This window comes from Syngnathus leptorhynchus, chromosome 8 (assembly GCF_054491065.1).
Source record: "Syngnathus leptorhynchus isolate UIUO chromosome 8, UIUO_Slep, whole genome shotgun sequence".
NCBI lineage: Eukaryota > Metazoa > Chordata > Actinopteri > Syngnathiformes > Syngnathidae > Syngnathus > Syngnathus leptorhynchus.
In genome coordinates this window covers 6598217-6618723 of record NC_141202.1, presented here as the reverse complement: position 1 = coordinate 6618723, position 20507 = coordinate 6598217, and the positions used below count along the sequence as shown (strand labels likewise).

Here is a 20507-nt window from a genome sequence, read left to right as displayed (position 1 = left end):
TAATATATATTTAAAGTTGTTACAATTTCAGATATTGTTTTATCTCCCCCAAAACACAATTTGTGTTTTTATCCAGTGTACAGTTGACTACATATCTAGACTGCACAGCTGTGTGTTAACCAGAAACCTCACACACCACTCCTAGCTCACAAAACCGCCTACATCAGGGCAAGTCACCATGTATGATGACATACTGGTTTCAGTCAACATCATTAACGGTTAACATGTCGAAACTGAATGTGTTGGAACACTTCCGTAAAACACAATGCAGGTTTGTCATTGGTTTAACTGCTTTTAATATAGAAATTATATTCATAGTTTGTTTCATAGAGAAACTGATGTGATGGCTTGGCTTGTCACTCAATGGCAGGTCGCAGGTTAAAATTTCACCGACGACCAAGATGGATTACAATGTGTCAATTTTGAAGGGAAAACTTGTATGATATACTGTACCTTAATCTTTAGAGTTCTTGGCTTAATTTGAAGAACCTTTGGAAGTTGTGAAGAAGATGAAGTTACAGCAACTACTAAAGCACTGACAAAGAATTGCAATGGACATTAAGTGTGGTGAACCATGTACAAATATATCTACTCCAATTACTTTGAAGGTACTGAAACCAAAAAGAAACATGGCAAACATTCTTTTTCCACATAATAAAGTCGGTTGTTAAGTCAGTTGAGCTTCACTGGCAATAGTGCAAAGATCAGAAGCTGCACCTTAACATGCCAACAAATCATGACTGTGGAATAATTTGAGTTGCATCTGATCTTACATTTGCTGATGAAGCATAATCTTCCAGTTTGGCAATGCCATCACACTGTGCATTATTACTGCATATTAGTCTGTTTCAGACAGATTACTGAGTATTTATTTAAAAAATAATACCATGAGCATTTAGATAAAAGTAAATTTAACCCACTGTTGAACACAATATACATATTTGCAACATGATTTCCAGCAACATAATACTGAGATGCAAATGAACCAAAATTATTACATCTTGATTCTTTAATAATTAGAATGATACACTACAGGAATTTTGCCAAAGCCCCCCCCTGAAAAAAAAAAAAAAACAAAACCCAAATTTCACTTTATTTACTCAAATTGGTCACGTGAGAAGAAAGAGACCGATGAAATGAAGGAAATGACAGACTAGAACAAGGGACAGTGAGTCTTTTAACTCTGTCCTCATTTGGATGAAGGAGCACAGCAGGGCAGGGCCTCTTAACCTTTCTGATGACTCAGGTCTGATAACTGCTGTGACGTAATCCCTCAGAGAGAGAAAGAGATCTTCAAACTCCACACACGCACACACACTTGCTTTCATGTAAGCCCTAAAATGTGCACACTGCACACTATCATATATACTGCTGTGCCCATAATGTACATATATGGATGTCTACGTGCTCATTCATGCAAGCATAATCCCCTTAGAGAAACAGACAAAGACGGCAAGAGTGAAACTAGACAGGCGCAAAGAGACAAAGGAAAAGTAAACTGAACTGTATGAGAACTAGCTTTGTGCAAACTTGAGGTATGTACACAAGCGTGTGTGTGCACGCCCAGCGGCTCACACGCATCCATCCCGGCGCTTCGACAACTGCCGACTGTTCTATTTATAGCTGCGGCGGTATTGCGTACGCATTACAAGCCATTACATCAGATAGAGGTTTCTGTTGAAGATTAGGACCGCTAAAAAGGCCATTAGCCATATAAACCTATATAGTGCAGACATTAGAATCCATTACATGTGAGCAATGTGAAGCTCTTGGAAGAAGGATACGCACCAGGGAAAGAAACAATGGTTACCGAAGTGATGTAAAAAGGAAAACCCACATATACGTGTAACATTGTTGGACATTGCCTCGTTACCAGTGTTGTTATACTTGATAAAACTGACAAGAAAACTGAAAAAAGAAAAAAAGGGCAAGATTGACAGTAACGAAAGACTACATCCAGGGAAACTGAGGTCCTTAAACAAAATAAAAAAATCAAAAACCTGACCTCCCCCCCACACTAAAATCCCAGAAGTTAAACATAATGAATCCGAACTTTCTTTGTTGCTAATTCATGAATTGTAGACACGTTTTATTTGTTCACATGCGCCTACTGAAAGTCCCAACCCTATTCAGGTCATCAGGCCTTGGCATGAGTCCAAACATCCCCTATGCCCCGACCGATGCCAAAATGCAGCAATAGTAGCTGCTTGGTCTTTGTATTCAAACCAAAACAAAAAGAGTCACAGCCTTTGATAAGCTGATTTGGCACACACAAGCCACTGCGGCCACCATACTCCCATTAACAAGTGGCTCATATACAGACCATTGCACAGTAATGCTGTGTGTGGTCTGGGACGCCCACGTAAGTCGATGTCTCCATGATGAGGACACACGAAAAGATGAATGGGCCTTCGACAATTTGGTGTCCTCATTGAGTGCCTGTGGTCAGCAGGAGTGGGGGCACTTATGAAGGAATCTTTGCTGAGTCATAAAGAAGCGACGAAAGGCTCCTTGTCATCCAATCCAACATCAAATTAAGACCGAACCCCAAGTGGACTATCTGGGGTAAATTGGGTAAAAGAAGGCCAGGGTTGCATTGACAAGTCACATGACCAAAAACGGAAGAAGCTACGCAGGCAAGCTGTGTAATGAAAAGGATATGTAGCGCAAGATGGGAGGACACACCCAGACAATATGCTCCGCATTTAGACTGTGTTCCTACTTTACTTCCAAACAGTAGATGCAATTAGGGATAGGCATTTGACTAAGAAAAAATAATTTCAAAAAAGTAAGAATGAACAACCATAAGAAAATCTCTCAAATGCATCAAGGCAAAAAGTGACCCGATCAACTTTTGGGGCCATAATTCCAAAATGTATGGTTCAAAAAGAAAACTTTATCACCAAAACACCATACCTACCGTGAAACGTGATGTGGTGTGTGTGTGTGTGTGTGTGTGTGTGTGTGTATGTGTGTGTGTGTATGTCAGATCATAATTACGTAATTTACTTTTGCAATGTGAACCTTTTTAACCAAACGTAGGTTGAGGCTCTTTGATTTGGCACCAAACAAAATAAAAATGCTATTTCAGTAAAAATAATAAATAATACTATATTTAACAAGCTAATATCTTGTGCTTCTGTAATGGGAATCGTTAAAAGGAGGTCAGTGTTCAGCTAAGGAAAAAAAGATCAGTGTCAAAATGCAGCATTACAAAATATTTTGTAGTGTTATCATAGCAGTATCTTCAGAAATCTAAGCTGTCCTAGTTTTACAGAAAAGAGGGACAGGAGAGATGCAGTCTTCATGACCTACATGAGACCAACAGCACAGCTATGGCCAGATGCCAAGCTGCAACAAATTGTTCTCTTTCGGTAAAAAAAAAGAAAAAATACATGCAAAACTGCATTCACATGCAGGAAGAGCGTGCATATAATAAAACGACTAATTTGTGTGAGCATTGTTTGTCAAATTATAAATACATGACCTTAGAAAAAGCTTCTCCGCCCAAAGCAGATTGTACAGGGTATAATTTTGCAAAATATTTTCAAGGTTACAGATGAGCTGGATTGCGATTTGGCCTACCATTACGTCCCTCATTCAAACCATACTGAAAGATGTGAAGACTTGAAATTACTGATAGGTCTGTGAGTGTTGGTGGGTCTTTTTTACACTATTACACCACTCCATCTCACTTGTTAAGGAAGAACACCACAGAACATAGATGGTACATTTGGAAACTGCTAATCAAATCTGAGTTTTATCATAACTTTAACAGTCACTTGTTTAGCATAATATTTTTTTGCATTCCTTATAGGCATTTGTACTTAAAATCAATGAAACGACATCATCTGGTGTATGTGTGTGCATTTGTTGGCCTTTGTTTATTTGAACACTCACTCCAGCTGGACATTATTTTTTTATTTGAAGTGTGTGCACTCAGTTTAACACTTTTTCATTAGATCAGGTCACTTGCAGCTTTATTCATGTGCATTTAGTAGTAGCTGTTAAAGTGATGTTGATCTATTCTTTTTTTTCTCAAAGCGTATGACTTAATTTAGCATGTAACCGGATCATTTTAAGCCAATATGGTATTTTGTGTCAAACTATTTGCATAATTGTGATAATACTGAAAGTTATCCACAAAAGTCCCTTTAAGATTATCTTGATCCTTTTTTTAAGAGAATGTCAAGCAAAGCGTACACGGTCTGTGCACCGAACTAACACTCGCATTTATTTTCGTATAAACAATGAACGTTAGGCTCTGGCTGCACATGATGACATTTTATCAAGGGGCTTTGTTAAGTGCCAACGTTGAAATGTTATTTGCTTAAACAGCGTCATTAGTCAGACCGATCACGACAGCCAATCAAATAAATCATCAAAAGGCCGTAAGTACATGCGTGCAGCTATGTTTCTGTGGCAGCGTGGCACTGACGGGCTGAGCTGGCAAGTTGAGGCATGTTTCCATTTGGCAGCGGAGGATAAATATGGCCTTGACACATGAGATGTTCCAGACTCAACCACAACCTGCCTGGCTCTCATCCAGGTAGCATTTGTTCAACGACAGCCAAACAATTTGTACTGAAAGCAGCAAACTATCAGTCACTCAATGTATGTGTAGAGAGAGGGAGGGAGAGAGAAAGAGTGAGAGAATGATAGAGAGGTGGCGAGAGACGGAGAAGCAAATGTATGCAGACAAAAGCTTATACTGTACAGCACTGTCTAAATGCTGTATTTACCTCTGCAACAAAGAGCATCAGATAACATGAGCGTGTGTGACAACAAAACTTTGTGTACGTGTGTGTTCGTGTGGGTGTGTGCATGCGTGCTCCTTGGAATCTGAACCTGCAGTGTGAGGGACAGACGAGAAATATATTGTACGAATAAAAAAATAGCACCTAAACCTACTCAATCATATTATAATCTATTGCAAAAATGAATTTGAGTGTCAAACTCATCACTATCATATTTTATAGACCGTATAGCCATTTTTTTAGATTCCTTTTTAACCCTTTTAAGTGTAAAAAAATGTTTTACTACTGCACTCTTACTCGGACAATAGACAATAAAACAGCTTTGATGTGACTCCAAATGACAAAGCAAAACTCAACTTGTTTGCTTACAATCATGTATTCATGATCATATTCAGTGGCAAATGAGATGACATAAAAAGTAGAGACTAAATGTAGAGGATACTTACTGTCCAAGTTTGTTATATACGTATTTGGAGCTGTCTCATGATCTGCAGTCTGCAGAACACATGTTTGCTTGTGAAAATTTACAAGGTGCTAAGTGTTTGTGTTTACAAGTTGTTCACTGGTCCTGCATAAAAGTCCTACATTTTTTTCCACACAAGAGCCTAAAGGATCCATAGCACGGCTGGGCGATATGGCCTTGATAAAATTTCTGATGTTTTTCCTCCCCCCTCAAAAACCTGATTTACTAACTTAATAGATTTGTTTCGACAGCCCCGCTTCCTACAGTATCAAGCTTGGTGTGCCGATTTAAGCCTTGCATTTCATCATGAGTGAATAAGCATGTTTTAAACCTTGACTGGACACAACTCTTTATTAGCCCAAACATTCAAACAGACACTTTGACAGATACTTTGTGCTTTAGATGAGGAAGCGATGGAAGAAGGGGGCCAGGCTGAGGGAAACAAAATAGTATGTCTCACACAGAGAGAAAGCCACATCTATCTATACCCAAAGATAGGGAGATAATTGGATACAGACTAGAGAGGCAGTACGTGGGGAACATGCAACAGCAGAGAGCAGAGATCTTGAGGACATCCAGTCCAAGTACAGTAAATCCGACAAAATCTGGCAAGACTGTGATCAGATGAATATTCCCCATACTGGAAGGACTTGGCTTCAAGGACACAGTGTCTCAGTAAAAGTAACAACACTCTTCCTTACAGCACCAAGCACAATAGCACCAATATTATATAAGTATTTGTGGATCTTAATCTTTTCTACTATATCCTACACACTGAAAAGGATATTGCAAAGCATGTCAGTAAAGCCCAAGAACTGGTGTCACAAAAGATATATTTCAAAAAGAAACTACAAGCTTTCCTCTTTAATGTGTAGATGATCATCAAAGTTGTATATAAAGAGATAATGAATGTTCTGTTTGTTTTGTTCAGTGCACGTGAAGATTTGAGAGCTGTAGCATGAAAGGTCATGGTGACTTTACTATGACATTATGCCTTGCTCACAATGGCCTGAGCATCTGACACTTCCAGGCTGAAAAGAATATCCAGCCAAACTGGTTCTGTGTAATTTATTTACTCTTTGCCAAGCTCAAGGGGAAAGCAATTCAACACAGTCGGTTTTAAGGACCTGGACGACATCAAGAAAGCTGCGATGTCACTGCTCGGGAGGATACCAGATGAATCCTTCCAGGAGGCTGAAGACTGGAAAGGTGCATTTCACTCCAGGGGGATTAGATTGAAGGATAAAACTAATAGTTTGGATTTGAAATATACCTTCTGTGCTGTCACCAGTCCTGGACCGAGGAAATGAAGAACACAACGTTCAACTAGTAAATACAGCTAAAGATTACATTGTGAGAGTTTCAAACTTGAGCCCACCCTCCCAAAAAAAGAATGGATGTCCTATGGAATCCCATATCTAGAGAATATGAAATGAAGTGCGGAAAATGTAAATACGTCGTTCATTTATTGAGAGGTCATGTCAGAGATCACTGATGTTAAGAAAGTTTTTTTTGTGAAAGTACTGAAATGTATTGATAAAATGAAGCATTAGGATTTAGGGGGAAGTGGCCTCTGACAGATTATTTTCATGCTCCATAATCATTCTTTACTTGGATGTTAGGAGCCTATATTTATGTATTTTCAAATGAAACTTGGCGTGAAACAATTATGATTCATAAAGATCTAATATAAAAATCCCTTTCACCAAAAGTGGGAATGAAAAACGAGGGGAAAAGGACACGCTTTTCTTAAATAAAACAAATAAAATAAAACATAAGATGAGGAAGTGGAAATGGAGTTAGTTGGGACTATTGCAGCCACAGCTGTAACCTTGCCCAGTCATTCCTGAAAGTTGTGTGCTACTTCCTTATGGTTCCAGCACTGAGGCGAGGGAGCTGGAAGAGCAGGAGGGAGGGAACTGGGGCATTATGTGTCTGTCAGAAAGCGCCTGGAGGTTTCAGGAATTCAGTAAAACAAATAGAAAAACCTCTTTGCGCGCCAGCTGACTGCATGTGAGGAGCCAGGCAAGGACTCGTACAAGAGAAACCAAGGCAGACACACACAAAAAATGACACGTGTTTAAAACTCTAAAGGTCAAGGGGCTGTGGAAGGTGGGAGCGACTAAGAATTACTACATACTTGCCATTATTTTGAACACTCAACATATTATTCCTGTCATGGAATCACTCAAGTACCTAAAAGGAACTGGTGTTACTGGGTTCACACACATCCAGAGGTTTAGTCAGAGTAGAAAAGGTGCTGAATTGGATTTACTCTGAATAACCACAATGAGCCATATTTTCCATTCCCATCAACACGGAGAAGACACTGCCAATTCTCTAAATAGTTTACAGAACTCGCAAAGGCAAACAGGCAAACAAGACGTGCAAACACACGAGCAGAAAACAAATGAAGTCGTCGGCACAGACGGGCGCCGAAGCACTCTCACATCAATTTACGTGAGCGTTTGGAGTGTGTACACTGAAAACACGCATTAGACCTCACGTTCTTCCTCAACTCATCATTGCAAATGTTTGGCCCAGCAAAACAAAATCGGGGGTAGAGTGTTCCTCTTCGTTTATACATCCAGTACGTGTTTAAGATTACAGCATGTCGGCACTCAAACAGGGACGCCATGAAGAGAGAACTCAATTGAAACCCATGCAAACACTTTCGGGTTGCAGATAGAGAAGCACTGCGGGAAACCCTAAGAAGGATCAGCTGGATAAACTGATATTTAAATCTCTCCTTAGTTTATAGAAGAAATATTACAGAGTTTACCTCTGTTCATCATTTCCAACTCCCCTGCACCACTTCCAGTCCCCCGCTTCATTTCCTGGTCCACGCAGCACTCTTAATAGGCCGTCTGGGAATTACAACATCAAGAAAATTCCTGTCTTGCCCGGCCTACTTATTTTGAGTCATACTTATGTCACTGTGAGAAAGAGAGAGGGACATTCATTTTTGAACCTTTTGACCTTTCAACCCAAAAATTTACTGGGCAGTCCTGAAATCCTTTGCCACAGCTTCTAGTGTCTACTACCTCTACCTCTACTACCTCTCTCGGCATGGAAATAAACAACTCAGCTTTTGATGACCTTGAACTTGAATGAAACTTAATGTTTGGAGGCTGAGAATAACATCAAGCAGGGGGATTCATTCCTCAAGTTGCAATCATAAGCCACCACAAAACTCATTAATGATAAGTGGGCTATATTAAACTCTGACGTGCATTTGGCACAAAATAGAAATACCTTGACTGGAAGTGCAAAAGGGATCAGTGACAAGAACAGCGGGTGATACATCTAATAAATAGTTTGGTCAGACATTACTGTAAACTGGTACGTTACTGGAACTAGCACTGGCTGGCTCCATGTGTAGATCATTAACAACTACTATGGATGATGATGATGATAAGCTTTCAACCTCCAGGAATAGGCAGGCCAGTGTCCTAATCTTAGAGACACAAGTTGTAATTGGCAAAGGGTTGTAAAATCCTGCCATGGACGTTGTTACACACAACGCACACACACTCCACAGATAAGTACCATAGAAATCATGTGCTAGCAATCCCCATGCCTGAAATTAGCAAAAGAAAAAATGGGGCAGATGTTGGCCAGGGAAATTCCTATACGTCCATGCGCAACACACAGTGGACCGCAAAATGCAACTGATTTATGGTATCCCAAATCTGCAAAACAACAAACAGAATCCAACAAACTATAAATCCATCCAAATCAATCAATCAATCAATCAAGTCAAGTTTATATAGCCCTAAATCACAAGCAGTCTCAAAGGGCTCTGTCCTCTGCATTTAACCCATCCCCATGTGATTTTGATCCATCCCCTGGGGGAGAGGGGAGCAGTGAGCAGCAGCGGCGCCGCGCTCGGGAATCATTTTTGGTGATCTAACCCCCCAATTCCAACCCTTAAATGCTGAGTGCCAAGCAGGGAGGCAATGGGTTCCATTTTTATAGTCTTTGGTATGACCCGGCCGGGGTTTGAACCCACAACCTTCCAGTCTCAGGGCGGACACTCTACTACTAGGCCACTGAGCTGGTAAATTCGCCCATATTCATTGCAGATGTCTTGCCCTGTTCGCCAAGCGACACAGACTGACTTAAGTGTATTTTATATCCAGTGAAACCGCATACAATTTCACTGCTGAGTGAAAAGGCCACAATTACAAAAATAACTGGTTCCTGAAAAGAGGTTGGATTCCAACAATGTTTTGGTTTCGGTGAAGGTTGCACTTACATATATGCCGGTGGAAGGTTCTCTGGGAGGGAGCGACCCAGGACTGAGGACAGGTGAACTGGCCGGACTGCAGAGCTCAGGGAAGGGATTGGGGATGGCAGGGAGAGAGGATGTCCTCAGTTGTTGCTGTTCTTCACGCAACCTCCTGGACAATGGCAAAAGGACACCAAAACAGTCATTACGTTTGCCTATCGGGCATTGTCCGTTCAATTGGAATTCTCTTGTTTCAGTTTACACTCACTGGGGAAATTAGTCTTGCCAGACTTATCAAACAGGAAAGTAGATCACTTTGTTGATATACATTACAATAATGAAAAACATAGTTTTGACTTGGTCTTTATTTAATTTAACAATGATTTGTGATTGTTAAGACACTTGAGAACAAACATACCAATGGTACAGATTACAGAATGATTCATTCTCGAGTCAAAATATAAATAATTACTGTTTTTCTTCTCTATCTTTAGAATGAAACTCAAGGGGAGCAGAAACTGAGATGGGAAGCATAATATGAATCTCGTAACATTTCTTGGCTTTTTACTTTTTCAACTGCTGAATTTATAAAATTAATATTCTGGGCTATAACCAGCAGTGAAGGCTGAAGGATGGTCATAAATTGCAGTCTTATCTGACTATGACATTTATATTCAAGTTCAGATTGAATATCTATATTAATGTTCAATTAATGCAAAATGAATTCAGCCAGAATAAGATGTTTAGGTTTTTATTTTAACTTCCAGTTGCAGTTAAACTGAACACATTTTCTTTGATGTAATATTACTGCACAGGGTGAGGATGATTGACCTGTTATTGTATTAAATGTATCAAATTAAATGATCAACTGCCATTTGTGGTAATGACATAATATATATTCCTGAAGAGTGAAAAGTGATTCTAACTTTAGGATAACAAGACCTGCTGACACATGTGAAATGTGTGCAGGAGGGGATATTAGAAAATCTTTTCTGTATAGCACCCAAGCTCATGTCTGTTTCTGTCTGATCTTGCCATAATGAACAGTCTCCAAGCCAGGAGAAATCACAGACCTCTGCAGCCTGCTGGCTAATTTTCTGCAATATTTATCGCACATCAATATTAAACAAGCCATCACTTTAAAGCATCTTTTTTAAATTGGGCATACGCACTATAAGCTTGTGGCTCAGAAGAGGGATGATGGTTTGACAGCCGATCATAAACTTTTCAGGATTTAAATTTTTTTTTGGGGGGGGGGGGGGGGGTGAATAGTGCGCTCAGAAAACCATTGTGGGAGACTCTCTGGTTTCAACTCTTTCTCCCTGCCTCTATAATTTCTCTGTAGAACCCAGCGAGTTCAAAAGGGAGCGAGCCTTTTGATGTCGTCCCATCTGAGCTTGAGAACAGGGTTATCCAGAGGTCAGCGCTGAATAATAAGAACTTCGGGGCCTGAGTCTGTGCTTGTGTGTGAGTGCTTGTGAGAAGAGGCGAGAAAGCGGGAGTCCTTAAAGACAGAATAGTCTATTACCTGATCATTTCTTCTCTACTTCTGTCAAATACTTTGGACAGGGATAATTATTATAGACCGCTCTGCAGAGACTGTATAGGCAAAAGCCTATAATGAACGCCTCAGGGAGACTGTGAGCTATGACTATTTAAACTGAGAAATAGGCTTACGCTTGATGATAAAATTAATGAGAATTTGACCTGATGGTGTTGTTTGAGACAAACAGGGCCTGACAAGAAGGGAGAGGGCATTGAAAGGCTACAGATGAGGAATTATATAGAAACATTTACATATTGGGAGGGTGCACACTGTGAAGGTATCCTAATAAATATACAATCAAATCTGTCTATTCATCTATCGGATTCTAGCCACAATTAGTATCACTTGAAAGTCTAAAAAATATGGTGGATCTTCTTAATTTGAGTGCCCCTAAAGTTGTAAAATTTGGACTTCAACCAAACCCTTCCAAAAAATGTGTCTGTAGTCACAAAAACTTCCAACTTCAAACAGTATTATTAAGCAATCCCAGCACATTGTGCGAAACCACACTTCGGTTATGTTTTTTTCCCCTTTGGCTGGGTGGCTTTTTTGACTGTGTGACCAAGGAACAGTCCTCCAATGGTAAAAAAAAGGAGAAAACAGATGGAATCAGAGCCCACCAAGTTTCCTGGAACTTCATCTGCACGACATGTGACAAAACATAGCAGCACAGTCGAATATATAAAATGCAAATATTTTCTCTCTGCAGTTCATGAAAATGTAGTCAAATTCTGGTCCCTATTTTTTTTTTTTTTACTGATGGATGTTAATAATCAACAGCCAGTTGCATTGTCATTAGAGTCTATCAATCATCTACTCTGTTGCATTCAAAGTGTGCATGCTAAAAGCTCAAGTATGTGTACTGACGTATTCTCACAGGCCTGTGCGAACAACTCACACACGCAACGATGAAAGTCTGAACGACTAGTACACGATCCTTTTTGCCTTTATCTCAAGATTTAGGAGGACCAGAAGTAAGCGGCAATTCAGACAATTCTGAGCATGTTTGTGGGAAAACCAAATCTGCAGGCTACTTCCACCACTACACTACCCTGGCGACAATTCTTCCACCCACTCGCAGCCCGGCCGAGAAGAGCAAAAAGCTGACTAAAAAGAAATAGTTATTTGAAATTTACGTATGACGCCCCGTGTGATTTTAAAATTCTTTGAAATTTGATGTCTGATTATCTTGAGCAGGGGTTTCAAACTATGGCCTGTGGGCCAAATTTGAAACTTTGTGTCAATACTAAAATTGCGAATTGTCTTCACTTTTAAAATGATGTTTCTAGCAATTTTTATTAGCATTCTTATTTTAATTATTTTTATTTTAACAGTTCTTACTCATCTCTGATTTCAAAACTATTTATTCATCAGTTTGTTGAGTAGCCTATGCTGTATATAATATGAGACGTTCATACATTTATTGGGGTTGACAGCCATAAAGGAAAATATGACTGGAATGCAACCTGCGACAAAAATGAGTTTGACACCCCTGGATGTGCAGTACTATTCTTACAACACAGTTCTACATTCAAACAAGTTATAAGTTGTCCTGTATGTTTAGCTCACTCACCGCACAGCCAGGATGTGCATGGGTTGTGATCGGCATAGACTTGCTTGCGGTAGATCAATGGACGCGGAGGAGGGTGGTTCGTGTGAGGAATGGCTTAGCAAATGATGGCCCTTTTGTAGTTGCGCATGGTGTGTGTTAGGGCGATGGTGGTTGTGGGGTTGCTGGGAAGAGGTTGAGGTCTGTCCGTTTTGAAGTAGCGATGTCGACTCTGTTTGCTGGGCACTGGAGGTGGAGTATAAACTCTCCAGGGAAGAATTCATGTCATTCACCAGGGCTTCTAAATCAAGATCATCCTCTGGAAGATAAGACCAAACATAAAAAGGAATACAAGTTGGAAATTGATTTGTTGCAGAAAATGCAGATAAGGGGATGAACGATTTTGCGAAGTAATAATGTCCTTTTGATTTATTTTTCCCAATATATTCCAATCGCGACGTGTAATTTGGTTTCCTCGGTCCGCTTTTAAATAGTTTTTAGTCTGATCTTTACCCAAAAGTTTAGTTTTCTTTTTGCTCTTTTGTATTTTTGCTCATTAGATTTTCATGATGATGTTTGTTTACCTGGTTTATTTTTTAAACTATATAATATAAATAATGAAACTTGAACCTATTTGTTGGTGCTGTGTGTATTGTGCTTGTTGCTGGTGCTTTCTATTAACAAAATGTCTTCCTTCTGCTGAAGGTGTTCCTGCAGTAGATAAAATTGACATAATATGCATAAGACATGTATTTTTGTTTTTCAGCTTATCTTTACCAAAATATAGTTGTTTCTCATTCCTATTCCCAATTTATTATCAACTGCTATTTGATGTGGTTTATCAGTTCTGCGTTTGTATGCGTTTGCATGCGTTTGCATGCGACGAATAAAGAAACTGTTGTATCTATTTCCAGTCAATGTGCTCCTTCGATATGACTTGAACAAATGAGCCGATGATCTGTGAGCTGATTTAAAATGCAAAATGCCTTTGGCCATCTCTGCCAATTTAGCACTCTGATTGGGTGTTACCTACTGCATCAGAAAGAGGAAGCCATGTTTAATATGTGTAAAGGTTAATGTCAAACTTCGATGGAGTTTATGTGTGCATACTCTCAATTACTCATATGCAAACAGCTTTAATGTTACTTTGGTATAGGTCATGGGCTAAAGTTGGTCAATGGCTGACCCATTGAAATATTTCTTGTTCTGTTTCCCAGGGTAAGTACTGGTGTGAGTGAGTTTAGTAACTGAGTTGAGTGAGTGAGTGAGTGAGTGAGTGAGTGAGTGAGTGAGTGAGTGAGTGAGTGAGTGAGTGAGTGAGTGAGTGAGTGAGTGAGTTTAGTAACTGAGTTGAGTGAGTGAGTGAGTGAGTGAGTGAGTGAGTGAGTGAGTGAGTGAGTGAGTGAGTGAGTGAGTGAGTGAGTGAGTGAGTGAGTTTCTTTTAGATAGTTGAGGGATGAAAACAATGTAAGATCCCAGGAAATTGTTGGAACCATTACACTTCTATTTTAGTTTCTCAATCATTTCATTGTGGTTGGGATGTGAACTGTTAACCTCACCATCTTAAATCTCAGTAATCCCATAAAAGAAAAGCTCAAAACGGTCAACACACACATGCAAACTCAAACACACACACGCGAGCGCACACACAATTTTGCCACAACACTAATTTAGCAGGATTTTCTTGACTATGGACAAGATGCTGCCCTGCCAGAAACGCTTTTCAATTCTCAGCACTGGGGTTCACCGCAATGGCATCATATTGTCGGCATCTGCTCAAAATTCACGGCATGTATCGAACCTTCTACTTTTTGGATCTTAAAAACCAGCAGTCAAATTCTTTTTGGAGGAGAAATGTATCTTCAAAGCTCTTGTGAAAACCTCCAGGCACATTGAAATTCATGAAGTGAATTTTTCAACTGACTCCAAGCATTATGTATCAAAGTTTGGAATGCAATTGATGGGAAGTTCCTATTTAATTGCTTCATCCTGTGGAAGTTTTAGCTCAAGGGGTAAACTGGACAAAAAAACTTTGCTCTTGATAAATTAAAATCTGCAGTGGCGACTCCGATTAGTGACTCTTCGTTATAAAAAATCCCAAACCTAGTTCATGAATTTATCATCAAATCCCTGAATCTAGAATGAATAACAATTGCACCACTGGGGGGAGACAAGAACCACTTATGAAGAGCAGAAGATCCCAACCTGTGCAGCAGGAAGCAAAATAGACATTAGGAGATTATTTCAATTGGAAATTAAACTAAGAATTAGAACTCGCACATATTTCACAATTTAATGTTAATATATTGTTTATATTTCAATAATGCTAAATAGTGTCATATTGAATCTGGGTTAAAGCACAGCTTGACATCTAGATCCTACCAAGAAACATAACATTTCTTACATATATTGAAGAAAAATAAATGTACTGTGTATATTGTACCAAAACATCCCTGAATGTATCAGCATAGCTCTGGCCCAAACCAACAAAGTGTCCAACAAAGAACCAGACATTGATCTGTTTTCTTGGAATACTTTTTTCCTGAAAACGTGTCAGGTAGCCGATTCACAGGTGCCTGTAAATCACAGGTGGTTAATCCCTTGGTATTAATAGCAACATGTAAGCTCGAGCACCTACTTATAGCTAAAGAGGTGTAAACCACAGAACACAGGGTGCATACAAGGCCATATTTAGGGCTAGGGAAGGAGTGAGAAAAGCAAGCTCAAGTTAGACCAAACCAAAATACTAAAAACTCGTTTGATAAAGAAAAGGGCAATACTGCTTGTATAAAAAAGAACATCCAACGCGTTTACCATTGGATCAAGGATTTGAGAGAGTCATTATCAGTCGCATGAACATAATCACCTTTGCGTGTTGCAATAAGACAAATAAAGGTGTGCGTCATTTGGGCTGTTGACAACACAAATCATGACGAGTGCACACACGTGGCTCAACCTAGTAGAACCAGACAAGAGCAACAAGAGACAAGTTCTACCAACCGCTCGTCTTTGGCAGGCAAAGTGGAGTACGTAAAAGCATTTATTCATACCAACCAAACACACAGCTGCCATGACACGCCTGACCTTACATTATTACAGCCAATCATTAGATCCTCTTAAAATATCAGAGCAGCTCAGGCAGCAGGGAGCACACAAAGCAGAGCTGCTGACAGTAGGAATTTGTGACTGCGATGCAGTTGCTTAAACATATTTTGGGAGCAAGTCATGTGGCGAGTCCCCTTATTAAACTAGATACTCGGACTGAAACCTGTAATCAAACTCAGGGTGTGAACTCATTGTTAAAAGTCAAAGTCTCCATGGGCTGATGAAGAAGCTTTTTTCCAAATTCTTTTTTTTTTTTAAATGCAATGTTAGAGGCAAAAGGGAAAATGATGCATAAAATAAAATGTATACGAATCAATCAATGACCCTTAAAATTGACTTAACAAAGACATCTTGGAGAGTTTTGGTTGGGTCACATCCATATCTTCATTTATTTGTAATTATGTTGCTTACAAAGTAAAGTTTTACAAATCATCTCTCCCGCAGCAGCAGTCTACATTTTAATCAAAAGCACTCTTGCATCAAAGTAAATACCAAATAATGTAGTACATTTAAACAACAACCCTCAATTCTGAGTTTTGTTTCCCAGTCTCACCCGTGTTTTAATTATTAAAAATGAACATCACCACAGCTAACTGCAGTTGCATGCGAATGAATATCTTTCAAACTACTCGCCCGCAGTTTTACAAAAATAAACGCAATTACAGACATGTCTGTTGATCTAACATTTCATCAAACACCCATAATGGTGTCCCAAGAGCGCTGCCCTGTATTGTATCGCTTCTCTGTCAAGAGAAGAGAAATTACAGGACAGCAATTTCTTCATAGGTTAAAAGGACAACACTCAGTATTGTTTTTAAAGTTCCTTTGTTTCATAGACTCTGTTCATTTAGTCCTCTGACATGTTTTGCCCTTTCCCTTCTCTTTAAGAACATATAATTGGTTAAATTGGGGGGGAAAAATCCTCCAACATCCTCTATTGTTTTAGCCAATTTATATGCAGTACTAACCAACTGTAAAATTAGTTAGGTCTGTTGGAATCTGCATAAAAGCTTGTTTTGAATATTACTGGTAATTAGGGAGAGAGACAAAGCCAAAACAAGACCATTGTACCGATGGCAGATGCATATGGCTCATCGTTTGTCCTTAAGCCAGGAATGTAGTCTGTGCACTCTTTATTCAGCCGGTTACAAACTGAAAAGAGGGGTAACGCTCACTTGGAAAAAAGAATGTTGTCAAGAGGTATACATGCGTAGAACATCGATTGAACACACATGCACATGCACACACACAAAACAGCATGTGAAATGTGAATTCAAGCCCAGCAGAGGGGCTTCCATTCAAAAGGGAGTATAGACAGAGCAGGTCTAAACTGTAAAGTGTGGCTTGTGGGGTGTACAATAACACTGGTGACAGAGCCCACATACACATCCACAGAGGGCCAAGCCTCCTAATGGAGCGGGGGGAGACAATGTGGGAGGGTCAAAGGGAAACAGAAGAGGCTAAGGGGGGAAAACAGGCAAGTACATAGCAAAAGGAAAACCACAGATCACCGAGCTAGACTCTTATAGTGAGGGGCATTTGGGGAGGGGACTCCCTTCACACGGGGTAAGGGTGATCACAGGACATGGCTTTCTCAGTAACAGCTGTTTCTTACTTATGGTTGCATGAAATACATTTTTAAATCATGGGGAAAATGCAGCATCACAATTTACTCACAATTTGAGTTTGGTCGTATAAAGACAAGGTCGATAACCAACTGTGCTGTTTGGTGACAATATGCATGTCACACTTAACATGCACCAGAGGAAGTGAGGAAGATTGTTTTTTCAGGATATTTGAAAGAAATTGTAAGTTACCGTATTTTCCGGACTATGAATTCCTCCGAAGTACAAGTCGCACCAGCCATAAAATGCAAAATAAAGAAGGAAAAGACATATAGAAGTCACACTGGAGTATAAGTCTAACCCTCTGGACGGGTGCCAAACTCTTTAGATGTGGCCGCAGTTGGAACATTGATGACAAATTGAAGAGACTAATAATATGAAGGGTAACAAAATATTCCAGAACACCACTGTTGAAAATAAAGCATGGAAAAAAATAAAATAAAAATGACACACTGCATGTTGACAAGCCACAAAGGACAGGCAGGACAAAACTGGAACTTTTGGGCAAGACACATCACACATCAGCTCGATGTTCGCTGACACAAAAATGAATGCTACCAAGAAAAGAACACTCTCCCTACTGTGAAATATGGAACAGGCTCTGTTTGTTCTGGAGCTGCTAATGGTACAGTGCGTCTTGAATCTGTGCAGGGTACAATGAAAGCTCAAAACTACCAAAGTATTCTTGAGAGCATTTTGTTGCCCAGAGGTCTAAAAGTTCATCTTGCAAGTCTTGCAACAGGATAATGACTCAAAACACAGCTAAAAACACCCAAGAATGACAAAGAGCAATACAATGAACTATTCGGAAATGGCCTTAAACGAGCTCTGGTTTAAATTATATTAAAACTTTTTAAAATGGGCAAGACACCTAAATATGTATTTCCTTTAATACAATTTCTTGATAGTGCCTTTGTGAGTACTGTACTTCTAATTTTGACTGTCAGTCCAGTCACGGTGAATATTTGAGCAGCCACAACTGCTGGTGAAGTTGGAGGGAGGGAGTGATTCATTGATTTTTTTCTGGTATATTTCCACATTTCCCGCCCATCCAGTTAAGGTTTATCTGAGTTTTCTGAGGAATTTGTTAAAAAAAAAAAAGGTAGTGCTTAAATATTCGAGAGGGAATATGCGTGCCTGTGACATGTTGCGCTATCCCGACAAGGGCAAAGCAGGAATAACTGGAGCTAGGAGATTCATTTCAAGCTATGAGCTCATGAGATCTGTGCCGTCAGATTACTCCGCTGCATTGGCAACAACGATGGGATTTGTTGCCCAGCAGCTGCAAGGACACCAGTACTCTGTTACAATTCACTACATCATATGGAGGGGTGGGTTAGGGCACAATATTTTGAATGACTGTATATGTTTGGGATGAAGCTCCGTTGAATATTTGCAAGCTCAGCTAGGAGCTTTAAGGCATGTTAGTGTGTGGCTCTCACACAGCTGTCAAACCAAGGCTACCTGTGTCTTTCAACAAGTTGACTTGACTTGTCCGTTTATAATGTAGATATTGACTGGTGTTTCTTAAAGATTGGTTCTGAATCAAAACTAATAAAATGCTCTCACTGTAAATTTATGAAATACAGAATACCGAGTTGTATTCCTCCAAAGCTGCTCCGTTTGCTCCAATGTAAGCAGCTTTAAGACTATTGTTGCTGTGAAGCAAAAGAGCCAGATCACTGGAAAGCAGGCTTAATAAAATCAGCAAGGATTATCATCCCTCTAGTAATGCTCCAAGCAAGGTCAAATTTCAAGAGTAGGTCATGCATGCAAGAGTTTTACGTTTTGCTACAATAAGTAACAGATTACATGCAAAAGTAAATGGTCAACAGTCGGGGTGTTCAATAATCAGGCCCTCAACATGTGTGTGATATAAATCTAGTGTCAGCAAAATGTTCTTTGGCTTCATTCCCATTCATCGGCCTCTACTGTTCTCTAGAGTTCTCTAAATATGGCTGATCCCAAAAAAATGACAATATAATTTCTGCTCCATTTGTTTCTCATGTCGTGGCCAAGCGCTCTAATTCACTGGTTGAGTCCTCACAGACTCCCCGCCCTTGCCTCCCATGCTGAGCCAATATTGTGCTTAAATCTCATGCTCCGATTGTCCTGGACCAATCCTGTATAGTACAATTAGATAGGCCGCGTAGTTATAATGGCACCCTGTGTTCACACAGATCACCCTTTGAACAGCTCAAATGTTTACAGCGGAAGACGACCAAATATAAAATAACCCTCCTCTCCAATCCCCCATCCAGGCCCTCACTTAATACTGAAAACAGGCGACACACATACGACCACAAATAGTGTAAGAACCTTTAGCTACCTTTAAACTCAGAAATAGAACCACTCTCTGTGACCTTTCTATTCCACATGTTAAGACATTCATTTAACATATATACAATATGTACAGTATATTGTGTAATGGTTCTCCAAAGAGCACCAGCGGTTGTTGTTTGATGCTCGTTTGTTTAATGACCTCATGGATGAACTCAGACTTAACAGCAGATCTGGGCAAAGTTGGGCGTGCACATTACGTCCAGGGCCATCCACATTTTCTACGGGACAGGCTTTATGACTTGATTGAAAATTAAACAATTGCCCTGCTTCTCTTTTGATGCGCACATGTGTCAACAGTGCAAGCAAAGAAAAGCTGCAACTCTTTGATGTTGCCAACTTGTTAAGTTATTAAATTAAGCAACAATCTCATTCCATGCATGGTTGAGGGACAAGAGGAATTTTCCCTGGTAATGATTTGGGAGTCCTATAAATGGCTATAATACTGGTTTGTGCTGAGCAGCATACTTTAGAATTGTAAAATAAAAAAACGACACCGTGCACTTTTTGAATGAATGTTGATTAAATAGTGATTTAACGTCTATATGTGCAAACACAGTATGACATTATGTCAAGGTGACTACTGGCAGTAATGCACCAAATGAATTTGCCAAACACCAAAAGAAAAAATAGTTAGGACAACTAATGTGTGATGTATCGCTAGTTTACAATTTGGCTTTTGCCACGGACAAGGCTTTACTATTGACAGCATCAAAAGACACAATAATCTACCAGAATTTGGCCACAATGTGACTTGGATTCAAGTTAAGATGAGCCATTTTAACTAAAATGGCAAAAAAAAAAAATCCATATTCAATGCATGATCAGACAAACAATAAAAATGTGAGACGGAAAAAAATGTGTGTGCGTGTGTGTGTGTGCGTACCATGA

The 20507-nt window shown here is 39.7% G+C and overlaps 1 protein-coding gene across 5 annotated transcripts in view; it reads right to left on the bottom strand.

Annotated features, from left to right (window-relative positions):
* Positions 1–20507, bottom strand: part of grb10b (growth factor receptor-bound protein 10b) — a 46882-nt gene that overhangs the window by 14113 nt on the left and 12262 nt on the right. For 4 of the 5 annotated variants that reach the window (XM_085918225.1, XM_085918224.1, XM_085918227.1 and 1 more), the window contains 2 exons: positions 12571–12865; positions 9479–9623 (listed from right to left, as the gene is read on the bottom strand). In XM_085918225.1, the coding sequence (XP_085774351.1) occupies positions 9479–9623; positions 12571–12865 (440 nt within the window). Of the gene's footprint in view, positions 1–9478; positions 9624–12570; positions 12866–17468; positions 18477–20507 lie in introns of those variants that run through there. The other variant, XM_085918228.1, reaches the window with a different exon arrangement.